At 35.9% G+C, this 27,202-nt stretch overlaps 1 protein-coding gene across 1 annotated transcript; it reads left to right on the forward strand.

Annotated features, from left to right (window-relative positions):
* Window positions 1-7,628: 7,628 nt before the first annotated feature.
* LOC140144610 (medium-chain acyl-CoA ligase ACSF2, mitochondrial-like) lies at window positions 7,629-25,381 on the forward strand. Its single transcript, XM_072166426.1, has 17 exons — window positions 7,629-7,887; window positions 9,654-9,782; window positions 10,029-10,082; window positions 10,411-10,523; window positions 10,811-10,873; window positions 11,914-12,031; window positions 15,882-15,989; window positions 16,474-16,622; window positions 16,925-17,016; window positions 17,767-17,837; window positions 18,400-18,504; window positions 18,941-19,089; window positions 20,765-20,819; window positions 21,053-21,139; window positions 21,360-21,412; window positions 22,229-22,286; window positions 25,301-25,381. Exons 1-17 carry the CDS (start codon window positions 7,714-7,716, stop codon window positions 25,379-25,381), a joined length of 1,659 nt encoding a protein of 552 aa, XP_072022527.1. The 5' UTR covers window positions 7,629-7,713.
* Window positions 25,382-27,202: the final 1,821 nt, after the last annotated feature.

Here is a 27,202-nt window from a genome sequence, read left to right on the forward strand (position 1 = left end):
CGATGCCGCTATTTTAACACCAAAACATGAATTACTATACTAGTATGCGAAAATTAAAACTTAAAGGGGCATTTCGTGATCCACAGCCTCATCCCCCCACTTTTCCAAAAAAATTATAATGTTTATGTACCAAATATTTCTTGCAGATTAATTCGTTTAGCAAAAATATCGTTAAATTTGAATTTCGTTCTGGTGCACCAGAACGAAATTACAACACATTGGGCTATTCCAGAAAATAGGTGCACACCCCCTATAGAGGAGAAAATTTTCAATCAAAGAAATGTCCGGATTTCCAAGTCTGCTTTCTGAAAACAACTGGATTTCCAGTTGCCAATTTTACTGGAAAAAGCTTGGAAATCCAATCAAATGAAGGAAAAATCATGGAAATGTTGAAAATGAGCTCTCAAATTGAGGATTTCTGATTTTAAACTATTTTTTTGCCTTTGGACACTTTAAAAGTCTGGATTTCCAACAGTCACGACTGAACAAAAAGTCCGGATATCTGAACTCCTCTATAGGGGGTGTGCATCTATTTTCTGGAATAGCCCATTGTCTATGGAGCAGTGTAATACACATGATCATGCATAACTCGCAAACGCAAAATCGGAATCAAATGAAATTTTGGAAATAAGCTTTTTTCGTGGATATCTACTAAAAAATGTCATAAAAAGAGGAAAAATCCTCCTTTAAAGGACTATCGTGTTTTTCTTGTGAAATCGATTTGTATAATTTCATAGCTATTTTAGTGATTAATAGGCTAGCATCTTTCATTATGATATGTCCAAGGGACCGTTCACAAACACTTGTTAGGGGGTCTGATGCAAAAAAAATTCATCGCGAAAATTGTTCGCCCCCTTTTCAGATCTCAAAAATGTCAGCCCCCCCCCTTTTTTTTGGCCATGAAAAGTATGGGCCAATCCAATAGAAAAGTATATAAACTAAATTTTCCCGGAAAATCTGTGGTCAATTTTCGGACCTCCCCCCCCCTTTAAGGGGTCAAAACTTTAAGCCCCTGCCCCCCACATACACACACAAGTGTTTGTGAACGGTATACAAACACTATTAACCGGAACTCTTCACCATTGCACCTTTTCGCGTAGTGGTTTGGTGTACTGCGCACAGGGTATAACAGGAAAAGTACAGGGTATAACATAAAAAGTTACCGGTGAATGAATTTTGACATAAGTCAAAAAAATAGACATTAAGATCAAAAAATTAAAAAAGCAGCACGTAGACCATTTGATCGATTATGCATCATATACCTGAATTGTATTTGATTCGGTTAACTTACGAATACATGAGCGATTATATAATGCGCGCACTCCAATCAATATTTTCATATTCGTTCATAATTATTCGCTTAAACCTACGGTGTTACTTTACTCATGCTTTCAAGATGAACAGCCTGAATAAAACTTTTGATTTGCCTTCACATTGATATACAGTGGTTGCTGGTTGAATTATAAGACGCTTAAAACGGATTCCATAAATTGGTTAACTATAACCAGGAAAGTTGAAAAAGAAGGAGGGAGAACGGAATTATATCCTTGAGATAATCCCGTAGGTAATCCTGTCGCACCTATTCATAGTCCTTTATTCTCAAGTAGTTACACATCTACTTGAAAGTAGCCTTTGATGTGATGTGTGTTGCCGACTACGGTTGATTAATTTTCACTCCAGAATTGAAACCATATCCAATGTTTCTATAGAGAATCCCTTGAAAGTATGACACGTGTGTGTTAAGTACCTGCTCTGAAGGGATGCCACACGTGGATACTATAAGAAAGAAATGCAGTTTTGTAAAGATTCCAAAAACATCCGCCCATTTTGGAACATATATTAATTATTTAGGAGAGTGTTTTAGGATTTTGTTAGAAAAGGGATGATTTTTGATCATCTATATTTTATTGTTTTATGTATTTTCCTGTCATTTCCTGCAAACCTAATAAAGATATTTTGATAATTGAAAATAGGCTGCATCATAAATCGTAGAGGTTGAAAGCGTAACCAAGCGTGCAAAATTATTATTTGCCATGGAACTTCGGTCATATTTTATTTGAAATAAACTGGATGTTAGGATCTGCATGCATGGCATGCATAGTATTGATGGTATACAGACACTGACCTTTCCCTAAAACTAGTAAGCAGCAACTTGTGTATCACACCCGTAATGGGTTCGAACCCTTTTGTTGTATTTTATTGTTAAACCTAAATAGCGTGATTGCTTTTGAATGAGCGGCAACACACATATTTTGTTTGAGGATAGCTGGATCTATCTCCTTTCTTTACATCTTCTCTCATGCAATATATATTAAACTTTTCAAAAAACCAAGAAAGACATGAAGTGATGAGTTTGTAACTTCAAATTTTGATATTGTACACTATTATTTTAATGTTTTTAGTTTTGTTGAGTTTAAAGTTAAAACAGTTAAAAGCAACAGTTTGTCTGAACATTTTGCTGCAATTGGAAGCTTTCCAGCTATAATTGTTTATGTTTTGTTTTAACTTTCCAAATAACATTTGAGCCAAAATTGAAAATGATCAAAGACATGATGATCACGTGCGAATTTTGACGTGTGGTTTTTAAAATATCATGCAACATTATGTTCATGTTTTAAACAATTTAAATTTTGTATTACCATTTCTTGGAAATATTTCAAAAACATTATTAAATTTGTAAGATAACTTTTTAGCCAGCTGGCATTCTGCAATACTTCTTTATGCAATAATCATATTAACATTAACGAAATAAGATATTTACAAGTACATCATCTTACATGCAGGCTTTCATTTCAATATCGTGTAGTAGTCAAATTTGAAGAAAACCTAATTTAATGTTTTGCAAGAAACAGATTGTTTAAAGGGGGTAACCCTATTGGTTTTGGATATGGATTGTCTTTAAAATTACATAATAATATCAAATATCTCCCCTTTATGCTGCTTTGTGAAAAAACGAGAGCATTTTCAGCGTAAATATGAATAAATAGCCAAATTTGCAATCCAATACCTTGTATACGTGAATTGCATTCTGGGTAGGCATGCAACAACAACAATTCCCGTTCGTATGACGAATGCTGACATGCTGCAATGCCCGGCCCGTATTGAACGGAAAATATTTGTTGTTTTTTGTTTTTTGTTTTTCGTACCGTTTCAGAAAAAAGGAAACAAAATATATTTCCCCTGGCAATATGTACATTTCAAATGAATATAAAAAGTTTGGGTTAAAAATGGAGAGGAAAAAAACCTTCCGATGCCGGGTTTTGAACCGGGTACCTCGCGGGTAAAAGAACGGCGCGCTAGCCAATTGAGCTATTTCACCAACTGAAATAATCAAGGAATTGTTTTAATTATATACGGCGGACCGTCTCCTCAGCACTTACCGTAGTTCGCTTTTTTCTTCCCATGATCCGAAGTAATTTTTATTGTTTACAAACTGGTATACCTGTAAAAACCGCTGTGATTCATGATTTCTCCGGAAATACATCGACTTGGAGCGTCAAATTTCAGGATAGTAATGAGAAAAATAGTATCTATTATGTGATACCAAAACCTCATCAACAATGAAAAAATCGGGGATGATGCTGTCGATCGGGTTACGGACCTTTAAGAAGAACGAACATTATTTCACCGAACAAAATATAAAGCCCATTGACATGTTAAGAAATAGTGCGCATTGTGTTGAGCCCTTTCTTTCAAACTGCAGTTTAATTCGCTTGTCGAATGAAAACACAGTTATCCATGCGGCTGAAATCGCCTTCCGTAGTGAAGTCGTGATAGTTTCACTATTTTCCCGGTGGCTGGAATCGCCTTCCGTAGTGAAGTCACGTGATAGTTTCACTATTTTCCCGGTGGCTGGAATCGCCTTCCGTAGTGAAGTCACGTGATAGTTTCGCGGGCAGGACTTCAGCACGGGTTGTCGCTATTTGGATTCATTCTTTGTCGGTCAAGCATTCAGAGCGGGCGTAACATTTTTCCCACCCACCACTCCCTTTATGTCAGGGTTGATCGGATTAAAATTGATCAAAATAGTGGACTGGGCGTCATAAATAAGTATCGCAAGAGTGAGAAAAATCACATAAAGGTTTCATCGTTAAGTCAAAATGTAATTAAGAATGAAATGAAATCAGAATATGTTGGATGTCACGGGTCTTTGTGTTGCATAATAGTGTGACTATATGGATGTACGTGTGTGAGTAGTTCACTTCTGCTTCAGTTTCTATCTCAGCAACATGTTCTATTCTGTTGCGCAGCTGTAATATTATTCTCAGTGAAATAGTGTGGTGAAGTTTGCTTCTGCCTCAGAAGCACTAGTAAAATTAATTTTAAATTGTACCATTTTGAGTCTGGAAGGAGAAAGGAAAACATAATTGGTTGAGAGCCCTCGGGTTAGAATATACTGATGTTCTTTCCGTGCGTAATAATATGACTAAGGTGTGAGAGTGCGCAAATAGATCATTTCAGGTTCAGTTCTAATTCAGCAACACGTTTTTATGCTGTGGCGCAGTTATAAATGTTCAAATATCGTTGTAAAATAGTGGTTAAGTTGTTTCTTCTTCAGAAGCATTAGTAAAATTGTTAAAATTTATGCCATTTCAGTCTTGGGCGGTATTTTGGTTGAGGAATGTTGTGTATAGCGGGAAGGAAGGAATCAACACCAGGTTGGCATGGGGTAGCTAGACAGGGGCCAAGTACTATGCCCTCAGATTTTTCTTGTTCAACAAAATATAAAAAGGAAATATTGTAATCAAGTTTTTATGAGGTTGCGCAGCCGGCTAGTTATCACGTTGAATTCTAGGGTAGGCTGTCCTATTGTATTTAGAGTAGGCATCATAACCGAGTGATGTATACGATATCATAAGCTCTCAAAGCATGACAATGTGTGTCAAGGAATCTGGGACAGTTTTTTGGATCATTTTTCTAAAATGATCAATTTAATGTACATAATTATACATATATTACATTAATAAATTCTATTTAGTCTTTCCAATCTTCGGGGTATTTGCCTACTAGAAGATTTGGCGTTGGTTTCTACTGATGCCCACCATGTAATCTAAATATGAATATAATATGAAAATGAGAAAGGGGTCAGCCATTTAATTTCTTTTGATATATGTAAGTCCGCGGCTTTTTATATTGTCATCGTTAGATGCAGTCTTTATATTCTATCCATTGTTAGATGGAGTCTTTATATTTTCTCTATCGTTAGATAGTGCATTCCCAGTTAAGGGAACTTTTGGTTTATAGGCGCAACTGGCTTTCGAAGTAATTGTTTGGGAGGCTCGGTTACCGCGAGCGAAAAAGTTGACCATAAATCAATAAATATTAGCTGGCTGATTCAATGAATTTTCTCAAAGCATTGCACGAATAAATTATGCGTTCTTTCTGAATGACTGACAAGAGGTCCAAAATTGGTGTGAGGGTTTCTTTATTTCAGTGTCGTGGATAATTGGAATTAAGAGAATTGACGCACATGCGTTGTGTAATCGCTTATTTCTTCGCAATCAGTCAACCGATTCAAGTAAAATTAGTGCATAAGATGCATAATAAGATGGGCTATGATACGCTGTTTGGATTCAGATGTCTAGCTATATCTCGACTAATGTCCACATTTATACACCCGGTAATTTTTATGGAACACCCTGTACACACAAAGAGGAGCTGCAGACAGCTGTCACGTAATCAGTCTTAATTCTTTTGTCGCGACTCACCAAACTTTATTAATATACAAAATGTAAATCTAAATTAAAATTAAACATTTTTGGAAATACGTAAACTAGCAGACCAGCTGCAAGTATTATTTACAGCTGGTCTAGTAAGAACAATAATAATAATAAGCATCATTTGTTAAGCACCTTTTAAAACAGGTCCAGATGAAACGTAGGGGGGTATGGCAGGTCGACTATGGAAAAAATGCAAATGTTTGCAAGGATATGCCTATTGTTTGTATACTCATGCATTTGACCCCGGCATTTGACATAGCAGTAAAAATATCGTATAAGCTCTGGGAAGATAATGAACAGACATGACAAATAAATAGCACATGAAGACTCAGTTTTAAAATAATGTAAATGTCAAGCGGGATCTGAAGGGTTTTTCGTGGCCCGGTTCGTGGAGTCATTGGTAATCAGGTCCTTAAGGGATCTAAAATGAGCGTTTATTGCATTTCGACAGTATTTTTTGTGGGACATGAGAGCACCTCAGACCTATCGAATTGCATTCTGAATACGAAGTATGTCTTTCTGATATCAAATAATTTTAATTTTTTGAAAATCACTATATAATACAAATTTTATGACAAATTATAAAACTTTGATATTTTTCAAATTTTTGATATATAACAGTCCTCGAAGTAAATTATATAAATCTAATGACATATTCTTAAAGTGTATGTAGCAGGGAGGAAAAAGCCGACAGTCAATTGAAAATTTTGACCTTTCATATTGAAGATATGGATTTTTCCCCAAAAGACCTAATTTTTTTTGGTGTTTTGGGGAAAAATCCATATCTTCAATACGAAAGGTCAAAATTTTCAATTGATCGTCGGCTTTTCATCCCACCTACATACACTTTAAGTATAAATCATCAGATTTATAAAGTTTACTTCAAGTACTGTTAAATATCAAAAATATCAATTTTAATGATTTGCCATAAAATGTGTATTAAATTGCGAATTTCAAAAATCAAAATTATTTGATATCAGAATGACATTCTTCGTATTCAGAATGCAATTCGATATGTCTGATGTGCTCTAATGTCCCACAATAAATACTGTCCAAACGGTCATACCCCAGCCCTTAACAGAATATCGTCAGCCTGCTACGCTAATTACCTAAGTATTTTTTTGTAATTTTGAGAACAAAGTACAAAATATTGTTCAAGCATGGATTTAAATTAAACATATTTATTCACCAATCTTTGCACGAGAACAAATGATAATGATATAAATGAAAGGGATTAATCCGAAATAATTTGGGTGATTACGTAACCAATGCATGAAAATTGTGAGTCACCAGCCCTTAATAATTCTATAAACCCCCTCATATTTTGGGTGTTACAAAATTATAACACACCCACCCACCCCTCTGTTTTTTGTCTAAAAATATTAAGACCCCCCCCCCCATTCCGAAGAAAATGACAGCCCCTTCATGTTGATATCGTACACTGGTGTGTTGTTTGAACTCACGTTTACCATGACTGCTCATATTCATAAGTATCAGACTTCAGTCCTGTTTATAGCTCGATCAGTGGTTAGAGCGCAAGCCTCGCCAGCGACACGTCTGGGGTTCAAGTCCCCGCACGGGCAGGTATTTCCGGAGCCAACTCTGGTATATCTGCCTAGGCTATGCATGTCATGTTTCCATTTGTAATTTCATATTTAATTGTGCTAGTGTGCTATGCGTAATTCTTTCCCTCTATATTAATAGACCAAAAGGTTTGTCAGTAGGCCTAAGTAAGTAAGCAAGTTAAGTAACACACATTATTCAGGTCGATACCATTTTATGACGGTTCAGCAAAAAAATAATAATTGTGTGTGCATTATGGTTCGACACGCTGACCTTACATCGATCGAGTCCTTCGACCGTACCCCGCGAGCAATCCCATAACCACATGATAATTATATAAACCGTGTGCCCGGACCTTGTGCAATGATTTCTATCTGCATTGTGCAAATAAGCATTTAAATGATAAACAAGGCTACTTTAACTAAGCAAAATGGCTGCTCAAACATTAACGAAAAGCTACCTTCACGTGCCTCGAAAAGAGCCCTTCATAGGGCTTACAGCGGGACAACAACTGTATAAAATGGCTGAGAAACATCCCAATAAAGAAATGTTTGTCTTCTATGTGGATAAAGAACGATTTACGTTTAAACAAATGAAGGAAAAGGTAAGCTTATGCTTTTGACCTGTCTTTGTATATTTGATCATGATACCATTCAGCACGTTTATTTAACGGCAGGTTCGTTTTGCATACCTGCATACTGCATGTTTTTAGAGTTTCTTAGTGGCGAGTTATAAGCATCAAAATGTTACATGATTGGGCACATATCCTAAACAAAATATAAACACATGATAAAGCACTTTTGTTGGGCAGACATCTCAAAACAATTTGTGATAGATGCTAATTTAGGATGACTGTACAACAATATGTTCTGTGTCATGGGTGTGAATTAATTTTCTGGGTGTCGAGTCTGTGTCTCAATTTGCAATAAGCCTAATAATCAGTCTAACATCACCTTAACATTCTCCAAAACAAAATACACATTATTTATGTCAAATATAATGGATGTAGATTTCTAATATCCCATAATGCCTATCTTTGGATCATGCTTAAAAGCTCTTAAACCCCGGTACTACAGGTATAAGGTAGAATGTCGCACTGAATGATGGGACATATGAAATCCAGATTTTTGAGCTATGACTTGACACCATACATAGACCAGGGACATGATTAAGTGATATATAAACAGCAGGCCGATATTGGAAATAGTTAAAATCTAGGAGTAAATCTTTGTCCCTCATTTCGCGCGTGGGATTTTTTTTTCAAGCCAGCTGATTTTTGCATATTTGTACAAAAACATCCATCCAATTAAATCTACTTTTGTCCAAAAAGCGACAGATTTTACATGCATACATCAAATTTGAATAAAAAAACAAACGGGAAATATTAGAGTCAGTCGGACCCGTACATAGAACAGGGTTTTTGTTGTTGATGATGTTGCTGTACCCTGTGTAAAGATAGTCACTTGTGCTGAGCATGAAATTGGTCACTTATCGCTCACTGTTCAAAATGTGACATCTACACCAATTACAGTCCCCGAAACTGTCTACTTTTTAGCCGACCTCAATTCCGAAACATTTAGTTATAGTTAAAAATGCGATCCCCAACCCTTTGGTTACCTTTGGACGAATTTTTCGAAATCTCCGCGGAGTCTCCGTGTCTGAAATTCCCCGGTACAAACATCGAAAATGTCGCAATTCTCAGTTCTCGGTGATGATACTATATCCCGATAATATCCGCATCGCTGTTTTCATACATGAATATGCATATCTCTGACCCTGTAAGGTCAAAAACGTGGCGTTGATTTCAACCAATCCGATCCACCGTTTAATAAGCAGCTTGATACTGACGTCATATCTGAGGTGACCAGGAGGCAGGAGCTACCATTTTGGTAAACTGAACTCGACTCGTGCGTTCTTTTGGTTCACATAAATCGAACAAAATTTTCAATAACGGGTAATAGTATGATTTCAATTTTTTATTAATGAAGTTACTTGTAGTTTTGAGGAATGACAAAGTTGTTTTTGGAAACTTAGATGTTTGTTTCAACTGATGATGTAGGATCGCAAGGTGAGTGAATTCGTGAAGAGATTTGCTTGTTTGAGTGATAGTAGGATACGGGATGTAGGCTAGTCCTCTGTGTTTGACCGGCTCCGACGTCTCAATTCACAACGTCTCAATTCGTACCTGCTTACCAGACAGCAATACTGCGTATTGCTGTATGGAACCAGATATAATGTTGCTGGTGTTGTTGACTTGTTGTTGGTATTGTTTGGTCGCCTTTATGGGATCATTGGATTCAAACTTGTTTAGGGGTCCGGTCAAGTCACTGAAATGTCCGTGTGCTAATAATCTTCATCTTTCCATTTCAGAGTTTGCAGTTTGCAGCTTCCCTCGTAGCTATGGACCTAAAGAAGGGCGATACCATTGCGATATGGGGTGCTAATCACTCGGAGTGGATGATCACCTTGTATGCCTGTATACAACTTGGAATTTTACTGGTACGTATCCTTATGAGTTATTATTTTTTTGTTCATAGAGAATTTATTATATTATTAATTACAGTAATGTACTAACGGAATAATTATGTGTTCAATAACCTATTTTGCTGCCAGCCATGCGAACCCGTTTCGGTATTTTTTTTAAACAGTGTTGTTTAATGTTTTGCATGCTGCTCGTCATTACCTTTATTTTTACTAAAGGCGAATCATGTAACCAATCTACCTTTTATTTCTATGATTTTTCAGGTACCCCTGAGGTTAGAGTTCCCACATACAACAATCATCACCCTCGTGAATAAGGTATTTTAGATATCACACGTAAACTTCGTTTTATACAGAATACCCCAGGCATCTCGCAACACATCACATTAACAAAGACAATTAAAGCAAACACACAAAACAAAGTAACACATTGAAATTTAAACCAATATTTAAAAATCATTGAAAATGACATTTTTTTCGCCCGAAAAATCATTTTTACAACTAGATCTAGATCATTATGGTATACATTTATCATACTTAGCAAGCATCGGGTCGACGTTATCCGATCCTAAGATTTTAAAGTATCAACAAGATTAATTATCTTGTTGATACTTTAAAATCTTAGGATAGAATTTGTAATTTTCAGCTGCAATGTAAGGCCATAGTTCTGATGCGATCGCCTTCCGATCTACTGGACAAGGCTTGTGAATGTTTTGCAGAACTGAAAGGTACTCCGGCTGAACAATTTAAATCAGATAGGTAAGATTCTTAATAAAGTGTTACTGTATATGTTGGTAACATTGCGTGTTAATTCGACGTTAGTCAATTCAAATAACATTTTTCCTTATTGTTCCACTGGCAGGATCTATATAATTTGGTTTTGTCATAATTACTTCTTCATAAATTTTGTTTTAATACGAAATATTGAAAATCTTTGTGATGGTACAACATGTTCTATCAATCATGTGTGTTTCTTTTTTGTTTGCTTTTAGTTTATAATAATAATTTACATTCATTTACATATCACTTTTTCATTCTTGTAACAGTTGTCCACATTTACAGTTCGTCATAAATTGTGGTAATTCAAAAGGAAATATCTTCTGGAAAAGGTAAGTCTGTAGTATTTTGGTTACCTTATTTACTTTTAGGTCTATATCGGACCTTTTATAGGTTTCTACATTTTGATGTAAACATCTCAACAAAAAGTAACTAACCCCTTTAAATAATAGCCATTATTCAAAAACGGGCGATATTCCAAATCTGGAAAATGCGTTAGAAGCAGAATTTATTTCTGCGCATTTTGACACCTCATTTGTAGCAAGTGTCTAAATTTTGACGCCGCAGCGTAAATTTAAATCAATGTAACCCAAGATTTGAAAGTTGCAGTAAAATCTATTGATTTGTATTCAGTTATAATGGAAGGAAATCTGTGTAATGATATCCGAGTATTTTTGTATTGTTGTAAGTGCAACTTTCAAATCTGGACCTCACTACATAAAATTGACAAGTGTTTTATTGTTTTCTGGGCTATCGTATCAAATGAGGTGTCAAAATGTGCAGAAACAAAGTCTGCTTCCAGCGCATTTAGCCCGTTTTTGAACAATGGCCATTATTTAAGGGGGTTAGTTACTTTTTGAGATGTTTATTTACACCGGATTTATTTTTAATTGGTTAGACAAATTAATTTTTTTTAAAGCTGTCTGTATGAATTGCCGCCCATGCAATGCATTAAGGGTAGACGAGGTATTGTTGGTCGAAGCAACCAAAAAATTTTAGTTATCTAGATCAATATATTATTGAAAAAATAACACCTTGATGCTTTGCAAAAGTTCATTTTACAAATTCTTTATTTTGCAAACTATCTTAATTTATTGTTGTTAATGAGCTATGTACGTTTTACAAAAGTGTTGTCGTTTCAGCCCTCTTTACCACATAACTCAAGAACCACAGGACCTACAAAAGTATATCTGTGATATTTGAATTCTTCTGCACGGTCGCTATGAATTGAGCGATGCAGTTTTAGCCAAAGCTCACTACCATTCACAAGATGCTGTGAATTACCAAATCGCAACAGTTAAAAATAGTTAATAACCTTAATATATTAGATTTAAAGAAAAGCTGCAACTATTGATATATCCACAATATGCAGGGGTGTTTATAGTTACGACGACTTCATTGCACTTGGTAACGAGACTGACATAAGCAAGGTGGAGGAAATCTGCAAGTCCCTGGATATTGACGATCCATGTTGTATGTATTTTACATCTGTAAGTCACAGTGTTTATTGTGCTAGGGGTGGATGTGTGGGGTTGTAGGTATTCTGTTCATATTGGAAAGTGAATGATTGTATAGAAATAGGTAAATTTAGAGTTTTCAACAATAGTGTTGATTTGAAGTGCACTTCCCTGATTTGATATGATGTAATTGATTGGTTTATTAATTGATTGATTGATTGATTGATTGATTAATTGATTGGTTGGTTTATTGATTGATTGATTGATTGATTGATTGATCGATCGATTGATCGATTGATCGATTGATCGATTGATCGATTGATTGATTGATTGATTGATTGATTGATTGATTGATTGATTTAATGTAATGTAATGTAATCTAAGTGGTTCCTTGTTATGCAAATGAGACATTTTACGCTCCATAGCTTCTTCCATCACACTGAGATTCGGAGGCTTGTTTCACGTGCTCAATGATTAGAGTCACGCGGTAGCCGTGACCAGCAAGTTTTTAAAAAAAAGACTGTTAAAGAAGACTAAGAAGATGCTCCCGCGAGACTATATTTACACCTAACATTAAAACACTTGACTTCTATTGTTCTATGATATTTTTCGCTGGGTGCAAAGTGTATCTAAAACCATGTTTAATGTTATTTAGAGTCCCAAATGTAATATCTTGACAACTCATTAATTCCAAAAGGGACACCAATCCTACAGTCAACCATTGTTTAATAATAAACAAACACTTTTGCTTCATTTCACCCGGTATTTCATAGCAAAAATTAGTGGAAAATAATACTGATCCAGAATTTTTGGACAAGGCTACAGCACTAGCGGGCAATCACCTACACACTACTTTTTCCGATTTACTTCTAATTATACCCTAGCATTTTCTGAGATACCCTACATAAAAATTCTGAGCCCCATTCGCCAAAAAATCAAGTTTTTCACAATTCTTTTGTTCTTTCCGGACGATGCACCCATTCATATAATAAATAATGTACTTCCACACAGCAATTTATATCAGAGTCCCGTAGCTCAATGGTTTCGGCGTTCGACTCCGGATCCGGGGATCCGAGTTCGAAACCCGATGACCAACTGTTTTTCTCAATATTGTATTAAACAATAATTTTATTGTCATTAATCATGGATAACACAATTTTAATCATCCAGTGCTATTGTGATATTATTTTTTTTAATCAAAGCAAGATGTTTGATTCTCAGGTTTATTATTTATTATATTAAGGGCCTATTTAAAAAAAACCTATAGTGCAGCCGCTAGCAGAACAAATAATAAAAGAAATCTCTTTATTACTTTCTTTATTTATTTAAGGGATCCAAAATGAGCGTTTATTGCGTTTCGACAGTATTTTTTGTGGGACATGAGAGCATCTCAGACCTATCGAATTGCATTCTGAATACGAAGCATATCAAATAATTTTAATTTTTTAAAATCACAATATAATACAAATTTTATGACAAATTATAAAAATTTGATATTTTTCAAATTTTGATATATAACAGTCCTCGAAGTAAATTATATAAATCTAATGATATATTCTTAAAGTGTATGTAGCAGGAGGAAAAGCCGACGGTCAATTGAAAATTTTAACCTTTCATATTGAAGATATGGATTTTTTTCCCAAAAGACCTAATTTTTTTGGTGTTTTGGGAAAAAAATCCATATCTTCAATACGAAAGGTCAAAATTTTCAATTGATCGTCGGCTTTTCATCCCACCTACATACACTTTAAGTATAAATCATCAGATTTATAAAGTTTACTTCAAGTACTGTTAAATATCAAAAATATCAATTTTAATGATTTGCCATAAAATGTGTATTAAATTGCGAATTTCAAAAAATCAAAATTATTTGATATCAGAATGACATTCTTCGTATTCAGAATGCAATTCGATATGTCTGATGTGCTCTAATGTCCCAAAATAAATACTGTCCAAACGTTCATACCCCAGCCCTTAAATCTGAACAACACAACAATCTGAATAACACAAGAAACTAGATCAGGTTACCAATATTTTCTCATTTAAATAAAGTTCTGTCCTAACACGGGGCGATTCGCATGATAATAGGACAATAAAACATGTAATATGTATGAATGGTTGTTGAATCGATCTAGAGACCTGTCCCTCTGTCATCTTCAGCTATCGTAGAACTGTATTCCTACATGACTCAATTGTTATACCGTTCCGGTTGGTTTGTTGCATACACTTTATAGGTGTGAAAAATTGTTCCACTAATATGGAAGGCCAGCAGGGACAAAAACGTATCCAAAAAGAGACAACCAAATATGGAAGGCCATTAAAGTCATACGTAAAGACAAATTAGCAAAGCGGCAAAAATACACAAAGGCCTATTGAAAGGAGGGACTGTCCCCACCACGAAAGACCGCCAACAACCGCCGCTTAATAGGGAAATCCAACTAGATTGCCCCGCAGGGCTACAAGCTTTAACTATAAATTAACCCGCCGCTTGAAGGTAGGGCATGAAGAATGAGGGAAATTAAAACTACAAACCGCGAAAGACCGCCAACAACCGCCGCTTAATAGGGAAATCTAACTAGATTGCCACGCAGGGCTACAAAGAACTATCAACCGCGAAATTTGGATATCCAACTAGATTGCCCCGCAGGGCTACAAAGAACCACACACCACGAAGTATAGTTATCAAACGAGCTTAAACTATAAATTAACCCCCGATAGAGGGTAGGGCATGAAGAATGAGGGAAATTAAAACTACAAACCGCGAAAGACCGCCAACAACCGCCGCTGAATAGGGAAATCCAACTAGATTGTCCCACAGGGCTACAAAGAACTATCAACCGCGAAATTTGGATATCCAACTAGATTGCCCCGCAGGGCTACAAAAACCACAATCATTAAAACATAATTATCTTGCTAAGTCGTGGCACTTCGACGCTTCCGTAGTATAAGCCCATAGTTTCAATTTGAAGTAAATCGGACTGACTCTGTGTCTCGCTGGCATCGTCAACATTGGGTATGTGTTGTTCATATTTACATTTTCGTAGTTGCCTTGAATAATTAAAGTATATTAAAATGTATATGTATCCCTATTAACATTACAGTCACGCGGTAGCAGTGACCAGTAAGTTTTCAAAATAAACGGCTGATAAAGTTTTATTAAATTATTTACTGTCATAAATCAAGGATAACATAATTTCAAACATCTATTTTTCGTTTTATTCGTTTTATGGAGTACTTCGTAACCCGATGACTTTCCAAGCTTAGAGCTGCTTGGCTACATTCATAAAAAGAATGAAAATCCACCAAAAAAACGTTGACAACGTAAAGAAAGCAGCAAGTTTAAAAAGCCCCCACCTCGGCTCACTTTTTGAAACTTGGTCCCATTTTGAATATCGGTGTTTTTAACGTTTAAAAAATAGCATCATTGCCATTAACATGCCTACTTGTTATTCGTTTAATTCAATCATTGGTCATGAACTTAATAATTATTATAAAACAAAACATATAGGATATTGGCCAAGAACAACATAATGACCTTTCTGATCGTTCCAGAATGCTAACAACTTAATATCGCATCGGCACATTAAAGATACATAACACTTCTGGATTTTTTTTAAGTTGATAATTATGACAAAGATTAAATCAGTATCTTTTACAAATGGGACCAAGTTTCAAAAAGTGAGCCGAGGTGGGGGCTTTTTAAACTTGCTGCTTTCTTTACGTTGTCACGTTTTTTTGGTGGTATTTCTTTACAGAAGCCTTGAAAAGAGTCTTCCACACGACTACACGGTGCGGACATAATATCAGATTAGTTGAATCAAACAATTTAATGTTGATTGATTGATTTAATGTAATTGATTGATTGTTTTATTGATTATTATAGGGTAGTACCGGAATACCTAAGCCAGCAGTGCACTCGCATCATTCCATTCTGAATAACGCCATGACAGGAGGCTTCAGAAGCGATGTCAACGTCTTGGACTGTGACTGGGTAATGAAAAAGTAATTTGTTGGAAAATAAGAGAAATGAATTGCAACGGTCTTTGCGATTTGTGTCAAATTAAAGATTTTGTTATTATTATAATGTGCGTAAAAACAAGCTTGATAATTTTGACATTATAACACGGATGAATGAATGACGAAAATGGAACACAACATATTTGGTTTTGATAAACTAAACATTGTATTGCCCTTCACTAGAAGTTACATCATTCCTGTACATTGCACTATTAAAGAACAGGGTAACCTGGGTCGTATTTCTACGATAGAATTTTTACATTGTGATAAGCACCCGCACCTTTCGGATTAGTGTCTTTGAAAAAAGCGGTATCGTATTCAATCTAGTTTATTACACATACTCAGGTGATGAGTGCAGGACTGCAGGCTGCTTATCGCATAAGGCAATGCATTCAGCATGGTCAATTTGATCTTGTTACATCATTACTTCTACGGCGAATTCTTGTTACTGTTTGCAGGAGTCTCTTCGGCTTATGCAAGTGGCCACATTCGCAGCCGTTAACAGTTGGCTTGGGACTTACCTCCCTATTGTTAGAGGTTCTACGTCTATCGTTTTATTTCCAACATTCAACGCACATATTATGGCAGAAGCACTTCAAAACGAAAGGTATTTGGTTTGCTACATGTAGGCCTAAAGAGGCAGATGTTATCTTTACGAGATCTCATTTGAATGATTGTTGTAGTTTCTAGGCAAAATGGGCTATCCCACATGTTGGTCATTTTGAGACATTTGCCTTATACGTCCAAAAAACAAACGGAAGTGGCAAATTTAAGACGTCAAAGAGAGCAAAAGGGCTTATATATGGCCCGTAAATCAAACTTACTTCAATTCGAATTCACAAACATCGAACACTCACTACTTTGATGATGATGACTTCAATAACTATTTGTTGACTTGATTTTTTACAGAGTAACATGCGGCCCGACATTAAGTCACCACGTTCATGATCTCGTCAATCTACCGAATATTGATTCTTATGACTTCTCTAATTTTAAACAAGGTAAAACATATAGGCCTTGTCTCTAACAACGTCGCTGGGCGGGAAAACACTCACAAGTGCATACACATTTTGATACCTAACTTAACTGTTAATGAATAGTGCTTTTATTAGTTGTGTCTTCTGTCCGTGCAAAGACACGCATCAAATTTGCTTTTTGTTACTGTTCCGTATTTGTAAAATAGGTCAAATTGAAAATGCACATATTAATGAGGTTTGCCCGACCAGCGACTACAGAAGAAATTTGCAAACTTCGACGAATGTACTGTACCAAATGCAAAAAAATACTACTAAAGTATAAAGTTTTAAAATGTCCGAGATGATCGGAGAACTGCATAATTTGTGGTATATAGTGTGAATTAAACAAAACGATTTATAGCGCGCTACGTTGACGTTGATTCGCAAGCCTCAGCACACTGTACAGGTCGTCGCTCACCACTACGACCCCACACCATTGCATATTACCATTAAACAACAACCCAAGTACTTTGCTACTTAGAAGTGCACACCCTAGACATTCCACAATTGACCTACGCAGCCAGGATCAGCTTCACATGACTTGTACGGGTTACATGGAGACAATTAGCAGTAAGATCCTGGTGCAGGGGAAGTTTCATGCTAGCTCTATTTATCCATGAGAGCGTACTAAACCACCACCAGGATTCGAACCCGCGTCCTCTCGCACCATAGTCGAACGCCTTATTGAGCTAACTTGACAATCATTAACTGAAATAATGTAATTTCCTTTTTTAGTCAGCATAGGTGGTAGTATAATTCCACACAAACTAAGACAGAAGATGGGCAAAATAGCCACACATACAACGGTAAGCCAGCATATTTAATATGTTCATCTTTATAATAGGACCAAGGTAACAATACAGTATTAGCATAAGTACTGATAGTTTATTGAATAGAATTTTGGCTGTATTTTAAATTAAGTGAGAGGGAAAAGAACATCATCCTGATCACGAAAAAATAAGAACAAAACAAGAAAATATGAAATGAACGACACTTTCCTTAACTTAGTGATTAGATCCTGTTTTATTGAGCGATCGATTTTAGTTATTTCATCTATATTGTACACTGTTGTTAGTTAATATGCGTCTATATCGACTTGTTGACTAATATGTGATGCGATCAAGCAAAATCAGTCGGAACTCGGCAATAATACATTTTCAGTTTCTTATAGGATAGTAAAAAGGATTTACAAAGCTGGATTTTGCAGAAACCCCCATTGAAATTTAACAACCAGTTCCAAAGATATGAGCAATTAAAGCGATAGGATAACAAAAGGAAATATTGCCTTTGTTTGGCTATATCTCAAAATCAATATTTCCGAGTTCCAACTGATTTTGCTTGATCGCATCACATATTTGCTTTTAATAGAATCGCTATGGCATGGCCGAAATTTTACTAAGTCATTGTGGAGATCCTTTGGACCCACCAGAAAAAATAGCAGATGCCGCGGTTTATCCCACAGCAGGCCTTGAGGTAAGAAACTCAAGTCTTGTTTTATATTTTATCCTATTTATTATTATGCCAACTTTTAAAAGTCTTTAACAATTCCTATACCATCTTCGTTAAATGATTCGTTTACTATGCATTGGTTCGCTTCAAATTCGGTAGTGATATCAAAGCTTTTTGCGGTTTGCCGCAAGCGTGCCGACAAACCGCCCAATTGTAAGAACGCATGTACGCTCTTTGTGATTACGTTTACGCGCGCGATTCGATGCTGCGACCAGCGAAATACGAAATAAAGAGTATAATCATGGGAAATTTCAATATCCTGACACGTAAGATAACAGAGATGTGATGATGGAGGTGTTTATTAATGAAGTCGGCAAAGATGAGAAAGGGGACAAAGAACTGAATTTTGTTGCTTATTATCGGCCACCATCAGACCAAGCTTTTTGTTTTACTTATGCAGACAAAGATTGTTGATGATAAGGGAATTATTGTTCCTGTCAATACTGTTGGAAACCTTCTTGTGCGGGGTTATACCAGTCTCAAATACTACCTTAACAATGACGAGAAAACAAAGGAAATTAAAGATAACAATGGTTGGATTCATACTGGGTGAGTCAATATTAGTAAAGGCCAGTGATGAATGAAAAACGAAACATTGTGAGCAGTACACCTTGGAAATGACACAAAGGGTATTTACCCTCTCAAAGATGTCAATGAAGAAGAAACTTTTTTTTTTTTTAATATTCTACATGTACAGCCTACGCTCTCAAAAATAGATGAGAAGAAGTGACATGTCTGTTTGGGACTGGTGACATACCATGGCAACTAACCCAGCAAACACAAAACGTTTTCGACATCATTCGCAAAAAGGTTATAAAAGGTTGTCTGAAAACATTTAAATGTCGGGTAATAGAAAGGGTATATTAAGGATATAAAACATTTTAATAACATTAAAAAAAAAATTTTTGATAATCTACTGCCCAACAAACACAAATGTTTTACAGAAAACGTTTAAATTTAAATGTCGGGTTATATAAATGGCATAAAAACGTTTTAATAACATTCCAAAAATATTTTTTAAACTTGATACAAAACATTCTAAACAGAATGTTATTTGGAGTTTTAAGAACGTTTTCATGACCTTTATATAACCCGACATTTAAATGTTATTAAAACGTTTCGAAAAAACATTTTAAGAACATTTCTGTGTTTGCTGGGTGCAAATATGTTTACATATGATGTTATTTAAAAGTATTGACAAAATATTTGGCAAAAAATGTTTGCAAAAATAGTTTACAATAACATTTTGAAAACATGTTTAAAATATTGTTGTAGTGTGTTTTCATACAAAACGTTTTAACACGTTTTCATGACCTTTATATAACCCGACATTTTAATGTTATTAAAACGTTTTTACCTAAACCAAAAGCCAAGATGTAACTTATTTAAAACGTGACATGTGTTTGCTGTAAAGTTGCTCCCAGAATAAAAGGTTAAATAACACGATAGTACATATAGTTAACACAATAACGTAAAACCTCGTCTACAAGCATATATATAGAGTGTATTTGATGAAAATTACAACAACACAGCCCAAGATATGCCAATACAATACCGTAAAATTCCGTCTACAAGCATATATATGTCTCTAAACGAGGTTTTTTTGACACAAGAGACAAGAGGCAGACACTCTCAACAAAAACGTTATTTGGAGTTTGAACAACTATATTACTGATAAAGGCGGCTGTACAAACATGTATATTTGTAAGACCAATCTATTGCAATGTTTTGAGAAGGGTATTGGCCTTTCATATCTTTCGTTAAAAAAAACCCTCGTTTAGAGGTATATATGCTTCTAGACGGAATTTTACGGTAGATTGGTCTTACAATAATACTTGTTTGTATAAACTTGTACCGGTTATTTATTTGCTCAAACTCATTATGTTATAATTCTGTTGATGGACGGTGTCTGGATTAATTTACCTTTCACCAAAAGTACTATGTATTATACTTGTAGACGGGATGTTACGGTAAATAATGTAGCAGTTCATGAAACGTGCAGCCAAAGTGATAGGGTTACAACTTTTAAATTTGTACCTTACATCGGTTTTAGTTTCATAACTTGGTTATTTCTGCAGCATTTGCCGTCACTGATACATGAATTTCAAATTTTAAAAAATCCTTGCGGTCATGAAGGTCACCTGGATTTTAAAAATCGATCCTCACCTTATTTATTACGATACACGACTATAATAGTTGACTTTAATATTCATTTTCAATTCAGCGATTTAGCGATGATGGATCAAACAGGCTTTCTTACAATAAAAGGAAGAAAAAAGGTAGGAAAACAGGGTATCCCATGATTTGGCGTTCTGTAATTATTATATTGAAGATCGCCTTTTTAATGATAATATTAATTCTTTCAATTGTTTACGATTCTTTTGACGTTTAGAGATATATCGCGATCTTTAAATGAATATTTAAACTTCATAAAAACATATTCCACGGTTGTATATCTACACTTCAAATAAAAGAAATATTTGACATATATTCGCTTTTTCACACTGTGTAGGCAAACATTCTCAAGGAAGGTGTCAATTTGATACCAGCAGAGTTGGAATCTGTGTTGTACAAACATTCTAAGGTACACGCAGCAATGGTACGTACCCAAAACTGCAACGATTTCATTCGATTTTTTCTTAGTCAAGATGATAAATATATAGCAACAAAAAGCTAGCCCACTTCATCCGTTCCAGATTTTTAATCAAGGAAATTGATCGAATAGTTTTTGGATTATACCAAAATGTCTTGGGGGACATACTTGCATTTTTGAACCGTGTACTATTAATACACCAATGTTGCTATATTTGGCCATATAGGTAGTGGGATTACCTGATGAAAGAGTGGGCGAAGAAATCTGTGCTTGTATCAGGTAAGATTTTTGATTTTAGTTTTTAATACTTATTTCATTTAATTATAAAATGATTATTTGATCGATCAATCGAGCGATCAATTGATCGACCTTTCGATTGATTACCGCAGCACATGTAGAAAGCTATTAAACTCGATTCAACAACTCTTCCTATACCTTTGTACAGGAGCCAACCGTTGTTAATTCGTGATGAATCCACACTTTTACTGTAGCGTATACGCGAACGCGAGCGAGACTACGCGTTACGCGAGAGCGCGTAAAATTCGTCATGCCTGGAACCTTTGTGCGTATACAAGCTTACAAGTTGAATTCAGTATTTTCAGATAGCGGCTAAATTTTGCCGTTTTATTCTGTAGTTTTATTAATGATATTAACAGAGAAATCATCGAAGTTTTTGTAAGGCTTAGTGACAATGATTAACTGACATTTCCTCGTGAAATAATCGTGAATTATACGATCTTTAGCTTCTTTTCGTTAGTTGAAGGATTCAATCATGTTTCACCGTTATTCATCACCGTTTAACAACTAGCGTCCGGCGCGTCGGCGTAGTTTATTTCGCTCGGGCAGCTACAGCTGCCCTCGCGAAGTAAACCACGCAGACGACGCGGCCGCATCGTTGTTAAACGGTGATGAACAACGGTGAAACATGATTGAATCCCTAAGTGCACACATGTGGTAATGTGATAAAACAATAAATAGGGTGCAAACATATTTGTATGACTTCTCGGACAAAAGTCAAATGATTAATTATAATGTACAAAGATCGATGCCAGATTTTATTACCAAGAGAAAATTTTGAAATTATTATTATTTCAGAGTTGATAAGACTGCTTCACCTACTGAGGATGAAATCCGGGAATTTTGTCGAGGAAAGGTTTGTACTTCAAATTCCTAATTCATCAATCAAAAAGAATTGGTCCAAACTCCTAATCCCGTAGAAAATCAGATCATCGGAAGTAAATTTTTTTAATTCGTAATTTATTGCAAAATTGATGGCATATTATTCAAAATGAAGTAAACTCATAGTTGAATCATTTTCTTACGATCCGTGACCATTCATAGCATACCTTTGTTTCTCTGTGGATTTGACTAGATGGACATATTCTAAGAAAAAATAGCTCCTATTTCCCTCCCAAAATGGCGGGAAAATCTATTTATAGCTCATTTTTCAAAATGGCCGCCGGTGACATTTTGAAAAACATGAATATCTATATACCATGTTCTTGATAGGCTATAATGACAAATAATATGTCCTTTTCGACTATCTTTGGCATGCCCAACCTTTCAAGATAAAATTCAAAGTGTTGAGAGGTCATTTTGACCCCTAAATCCAAGATGGCCGCCAGTTCCATATTGAAAAACATGAAAATCGATATATCATGAAGGGGATAGGCTATAATAACAAACAATGTGTCGTTTTCAACTATATTTGGCATGAAAAACCGTTTAAGATCATATTCAAAGAGTTTGGGGTCACATTGACCCCTAAATCCAAGATGGCCGCCAGCGCCATATTGACAAAAACATGAAAATCTATATACCATGAAGTGGATAGGCTATACTGACAAACAATGTGTCGTTTTCCACTATTTTTGGCATGCCAACTCTTTTTTTGGTTTGAAAAAGAAGCCATTCCCTCAGCCCCGGTCAAATGTCAACCTAGACTTTGGAAAAGATATGTGGACGATGTGTTAGAAATTGTTAAGAAAGGATCAGCGGAACAGCTCACTTCACACATAAATCAGATAGACAAAACCGGTAACATCAAATTCACGTATGAATAAAGAAGAAAACCAACAAATCGCTTTCCTTGACACCCTCATTGTCAAGAAACCCGATGGCTCCATTAAACTGTTAGTGTACCGTAAAAAGACACACACGGATCAGTACCTCCACTTTCAATCTCACCACCCACTTCAGCATAAACTCAGCGTCATTCGAACCCTTATGGATCGAAAGGATAAAGTCATCACAGAGGAGGAAGACAACCGAATGGAAGAAAGCAAAATCAAGGAAGCCCTCAAACTTTGTGGGTACCCAGAATGGGCTTTCAAAGACGTGGACAAAAAGAAACCCCCCAAACAGGAACCGTCACAGTCGGTCAATAGAGGTATGGTCGTCCTCCCCTACAAAGAGGTGCTTTCTCAGCGTGCTGGAGGATATTTAATAAGCATAGCATTCAAACATCATTTGTGACACGATCTGGTCCATGGGGGCCAAAGGCGGCAAATTTGTAACTGAGATAAAGGCAAAATATGGAGTAAAAAACAATAAAATACATAAGAAAATAGACATCAAACAACTTCATAGCTTTTGAACCAAGTATGCTAGACCTTTGGTGTTTTCAGTAAATGATAGCCTTTTGTATGTATAATGTAATAATTACAGCAACTCAATTTTCAAAAATGCCTCCTTTGGCCCCCGTGGACCAGATCGTGTCACATTTAAGCCACACCAGACATTAAGAAACATTCTGGTCCACCCAAAGGACAAACGCGATTACTTACAAACCGCCAAATGCGTTTACGAGATCCCCTGCCGCAACTGAAAAAACCTATATAGGTGAAACCTCTAGAGTTCTAGGTGCGCGGCTTAAAGAACACAAAACCGAAGCGGAAAAATCCTCAACTAAGGCTTATACCAGAGCTCAGAGGAAGGCCTCGCCCCGGGGCCTCGGTCACCAGTGAGGTCAACAAATCCGCTATTACTGACCATGTAGCGGATGATAATCATGTGATCAATTGGGATGACGCGAGCATAAAGGACAGAGAGCAAAACAGAAATAGAAGACACATAAAAGAAGCGATTTGGATACGGAAAAGGGGGCCCAACACACTTAACCGGGATGAAGGAAATCACTTCCTGCCACACATCTATGACCAACTCCTAAAACCACCTAAAACAGCGCCACCAACGTCACGCTCCGACAGGAAGCAAACGAGGAGGACTGGGAGAATTGGTCAGACGATTTGTGAAAGTGCTACGATGTAGCACGAAACGTCATTGTTAGGTATGTTTAACATCATTTTACCAAATAATCAATTGGATTTGTTTACATGAAATTTTATAAATGATATCTACTGGCAATCCTGATGAACTTGATACTTATCTGTATAAAACCAAACTGCAACTACGACGGTGTTGCAGTTTGTATGATAACTCTTCTAACTCGTGTAATTCATAGTCTTCCAGATGGTTAGACTGAAACTTATTTGGAAAATGTTGACACTATTAGTGTCTATTTGCAACGCATGCCTTACTCTATAATTAAATGTTTACTAGCAGTTCGCGGTCTTCCGGACCCTGACGCGTCAGACTATCGGATCATTGTAATCAAATGATTCAAAGCTTGTATACATTCTTATATTGCTTACTTATATGTACTTGATATCCGATCAGCTGTGGGAAACTAAAGACGAAAGAGACGATGAACTTCACGCGGACCCATATTTCATGAAAAATTGTTGCCGTAATTGAAAAACCATATTGTACTCCACACTTGACTCCATAATTGACTCCATACTTGACTCCATACTTTTTTTGAGCGCAATATGATGAAATTGAAATTGAAAAATTGGAAAAGAACTCTTAAAGCCCATCTTTATGTCATAATGTAGGCATTATTGATCGAAACCACTCCCATCACACAACTTTATTTTGCATTTGAATATACCAGTTAACATGAGTTTACTTCATTTTGAATTACCCTGTATAATTAAACAATAAATTTGGTCAAATGTATCGTTCACGCGGAGAAAGGGAATGGTCCAGACGAGGAATGCCAGGAAGGATTAATGTAACATTCATGATGTTGATGCGTTCTTAATTATTTTGTATCCATGTATGCCTAATCCCTAATCAATATTATTATTATTCTAATTCACCTAGGTGCACACCCTGTTGATTCCAAAGTACATTCTCTTCTTAGACGAATTTCCAACAACTACAACTGGAAAGGTGAAACTATAATTTCATTGTTTTCTTGATGCTACGGTTGTAATTGTTTTGTTTTAATATACTGATTTCAATTAGCGTCGTGGTGGTCTTGTATAATCCACATGTTGATGTGAACAAATCAATCTACAAACACACAAAGTAGATTTTTGTTTTATTAGATAGTGTTGTTTCTGAGATTTCTCAACTATTTTTGGATCAATTTTATCCAGCCATACTTCAGTTTCTTGGTATTTATAGTCATTATGCAAGGAGGAGAGCGTCTGTAAATCCAGGGGGGTCTTCAAAACGATTTATACGGAGATCTAATCGATTTCCCCAGTTGTGATATAGTGATCGCCCCGTTATTGGAAAAGCAAGTTATAGTTGCCTACATGTATGCACACAACACAGGGGCACTCACAATAGGCATTGACCTATCTGGTAGCGCTGTATAGTAGATATAGGAGATGAACTAGTTAGCGTCATATATCAAAAAGTAAAAAAGCTATGATTTTAGTACTTCGTCGGCTGTATTCCATAGTGGCATATAGTGAGGCATCGCGAATAAACAACTTTTCGAGAAAATCGGGTTTGAAGAAATACCAATTTAAAATCGAGTTGTGTAAATCAGACATTCATCATATTTTCTAAATGATGTGAAATTTCAATAGTTAACTAACTAGAGTTTATTTCTATATATTTTTCAAAGTAAATAAATACATACAACAATAAGTATAAAACTATACGTCACTATGGAAAACACGCAAAACGCAATACCCTAACCTAACGTTAACCTTACCACCTCGATCGCCGTGTAATCCCTATGGCGTTACTTTTCGTCGTCTTCATTCCATAGTGGCGCATAGGTCACGATACGTCACTATGACATGTAGCGAGGTGTACGCCACTATGACATACAAAGTTTTTCATTTTTGCCGATATTTCTTAATTATAAACTGTGTATACAAAGTGGCTTATGAGCTGACGCCACTATGGAATACAAAAATGTCACTTTGTAACTATACGCCACATTTATTTAATTAATTACTAATTAATTAGCTAATAATGACTGATGAGACTTAGAAAAATGAAAGAGAACATCATTAAAAACATTATGTGCCAATTTTTAAAAAAAAATGACCAAAAATCACTATACGCCACTATTGAATACAGCCGACGACTTGCTCTATGTTTCAATTATTTTTTTTTTCAAAACATCTGAATTTTCAACCCGGTACAAGCTTTAATAACGGGGGACCATACATTTGTATGAGAAAGAATTCTACCATCTATATCCAAACTCCCGTGTTATTCCAATGCACATTTTGCTTCACCTGGCCACCCTGGTCGCATTTGGAAGAAGGGTGTCACGAAACCGTAATAGGTACAAATTTAGTACTTTCTGTCAATCAAGTATGGTTTATTCTCTACATGTTTATCTTTAAATCATTAGCAAAGTCCCTCTAATAACGGGGGACCGCATTGATGAGTAAATGACAGCAAACCAGTGAAAATACCCCAAAATTAAGTCAATGGAGCTTCGCCCGTACATGTCAATAGCGTCATTATCGATTGGATTAGTGGACCGTAGAGGACAAATTATTCGATCGCTCATTGGATTAATATTATCACGTGGTAATAAGCTTAAGAGATAGGACAATCGATTGCTATAATGGTTTAGTACTGCATATCTCGGTTTAATCTTCACTAAGCGGGTTTCTGGCTGGAAAGGTCACGATGAATTTGCCGTGGACATAACTGCACTATGAACGCAATTTCATATGTACACATGATATAGGGACATGTACCTAAGCACATATCATTATTATGAAAAGGCCTACTTCTTGCACTCAT

Source organism: Amphiura filiformis, unplaced genomic scaffold (genome assembly GCF_039555335.1).
Source record: "Amphiura filiformis unplaced genomic scaffold, Afil_fr2py scaffold_66, whole genome shotgun sequence".
Classification (NCBI taxonomy): Eukaryota; Metazoa; Echinodermata; class Ophiuroidea; order Amphilepidida; family Amphiuridae; genus Amphiura; species Amphiura filiformis.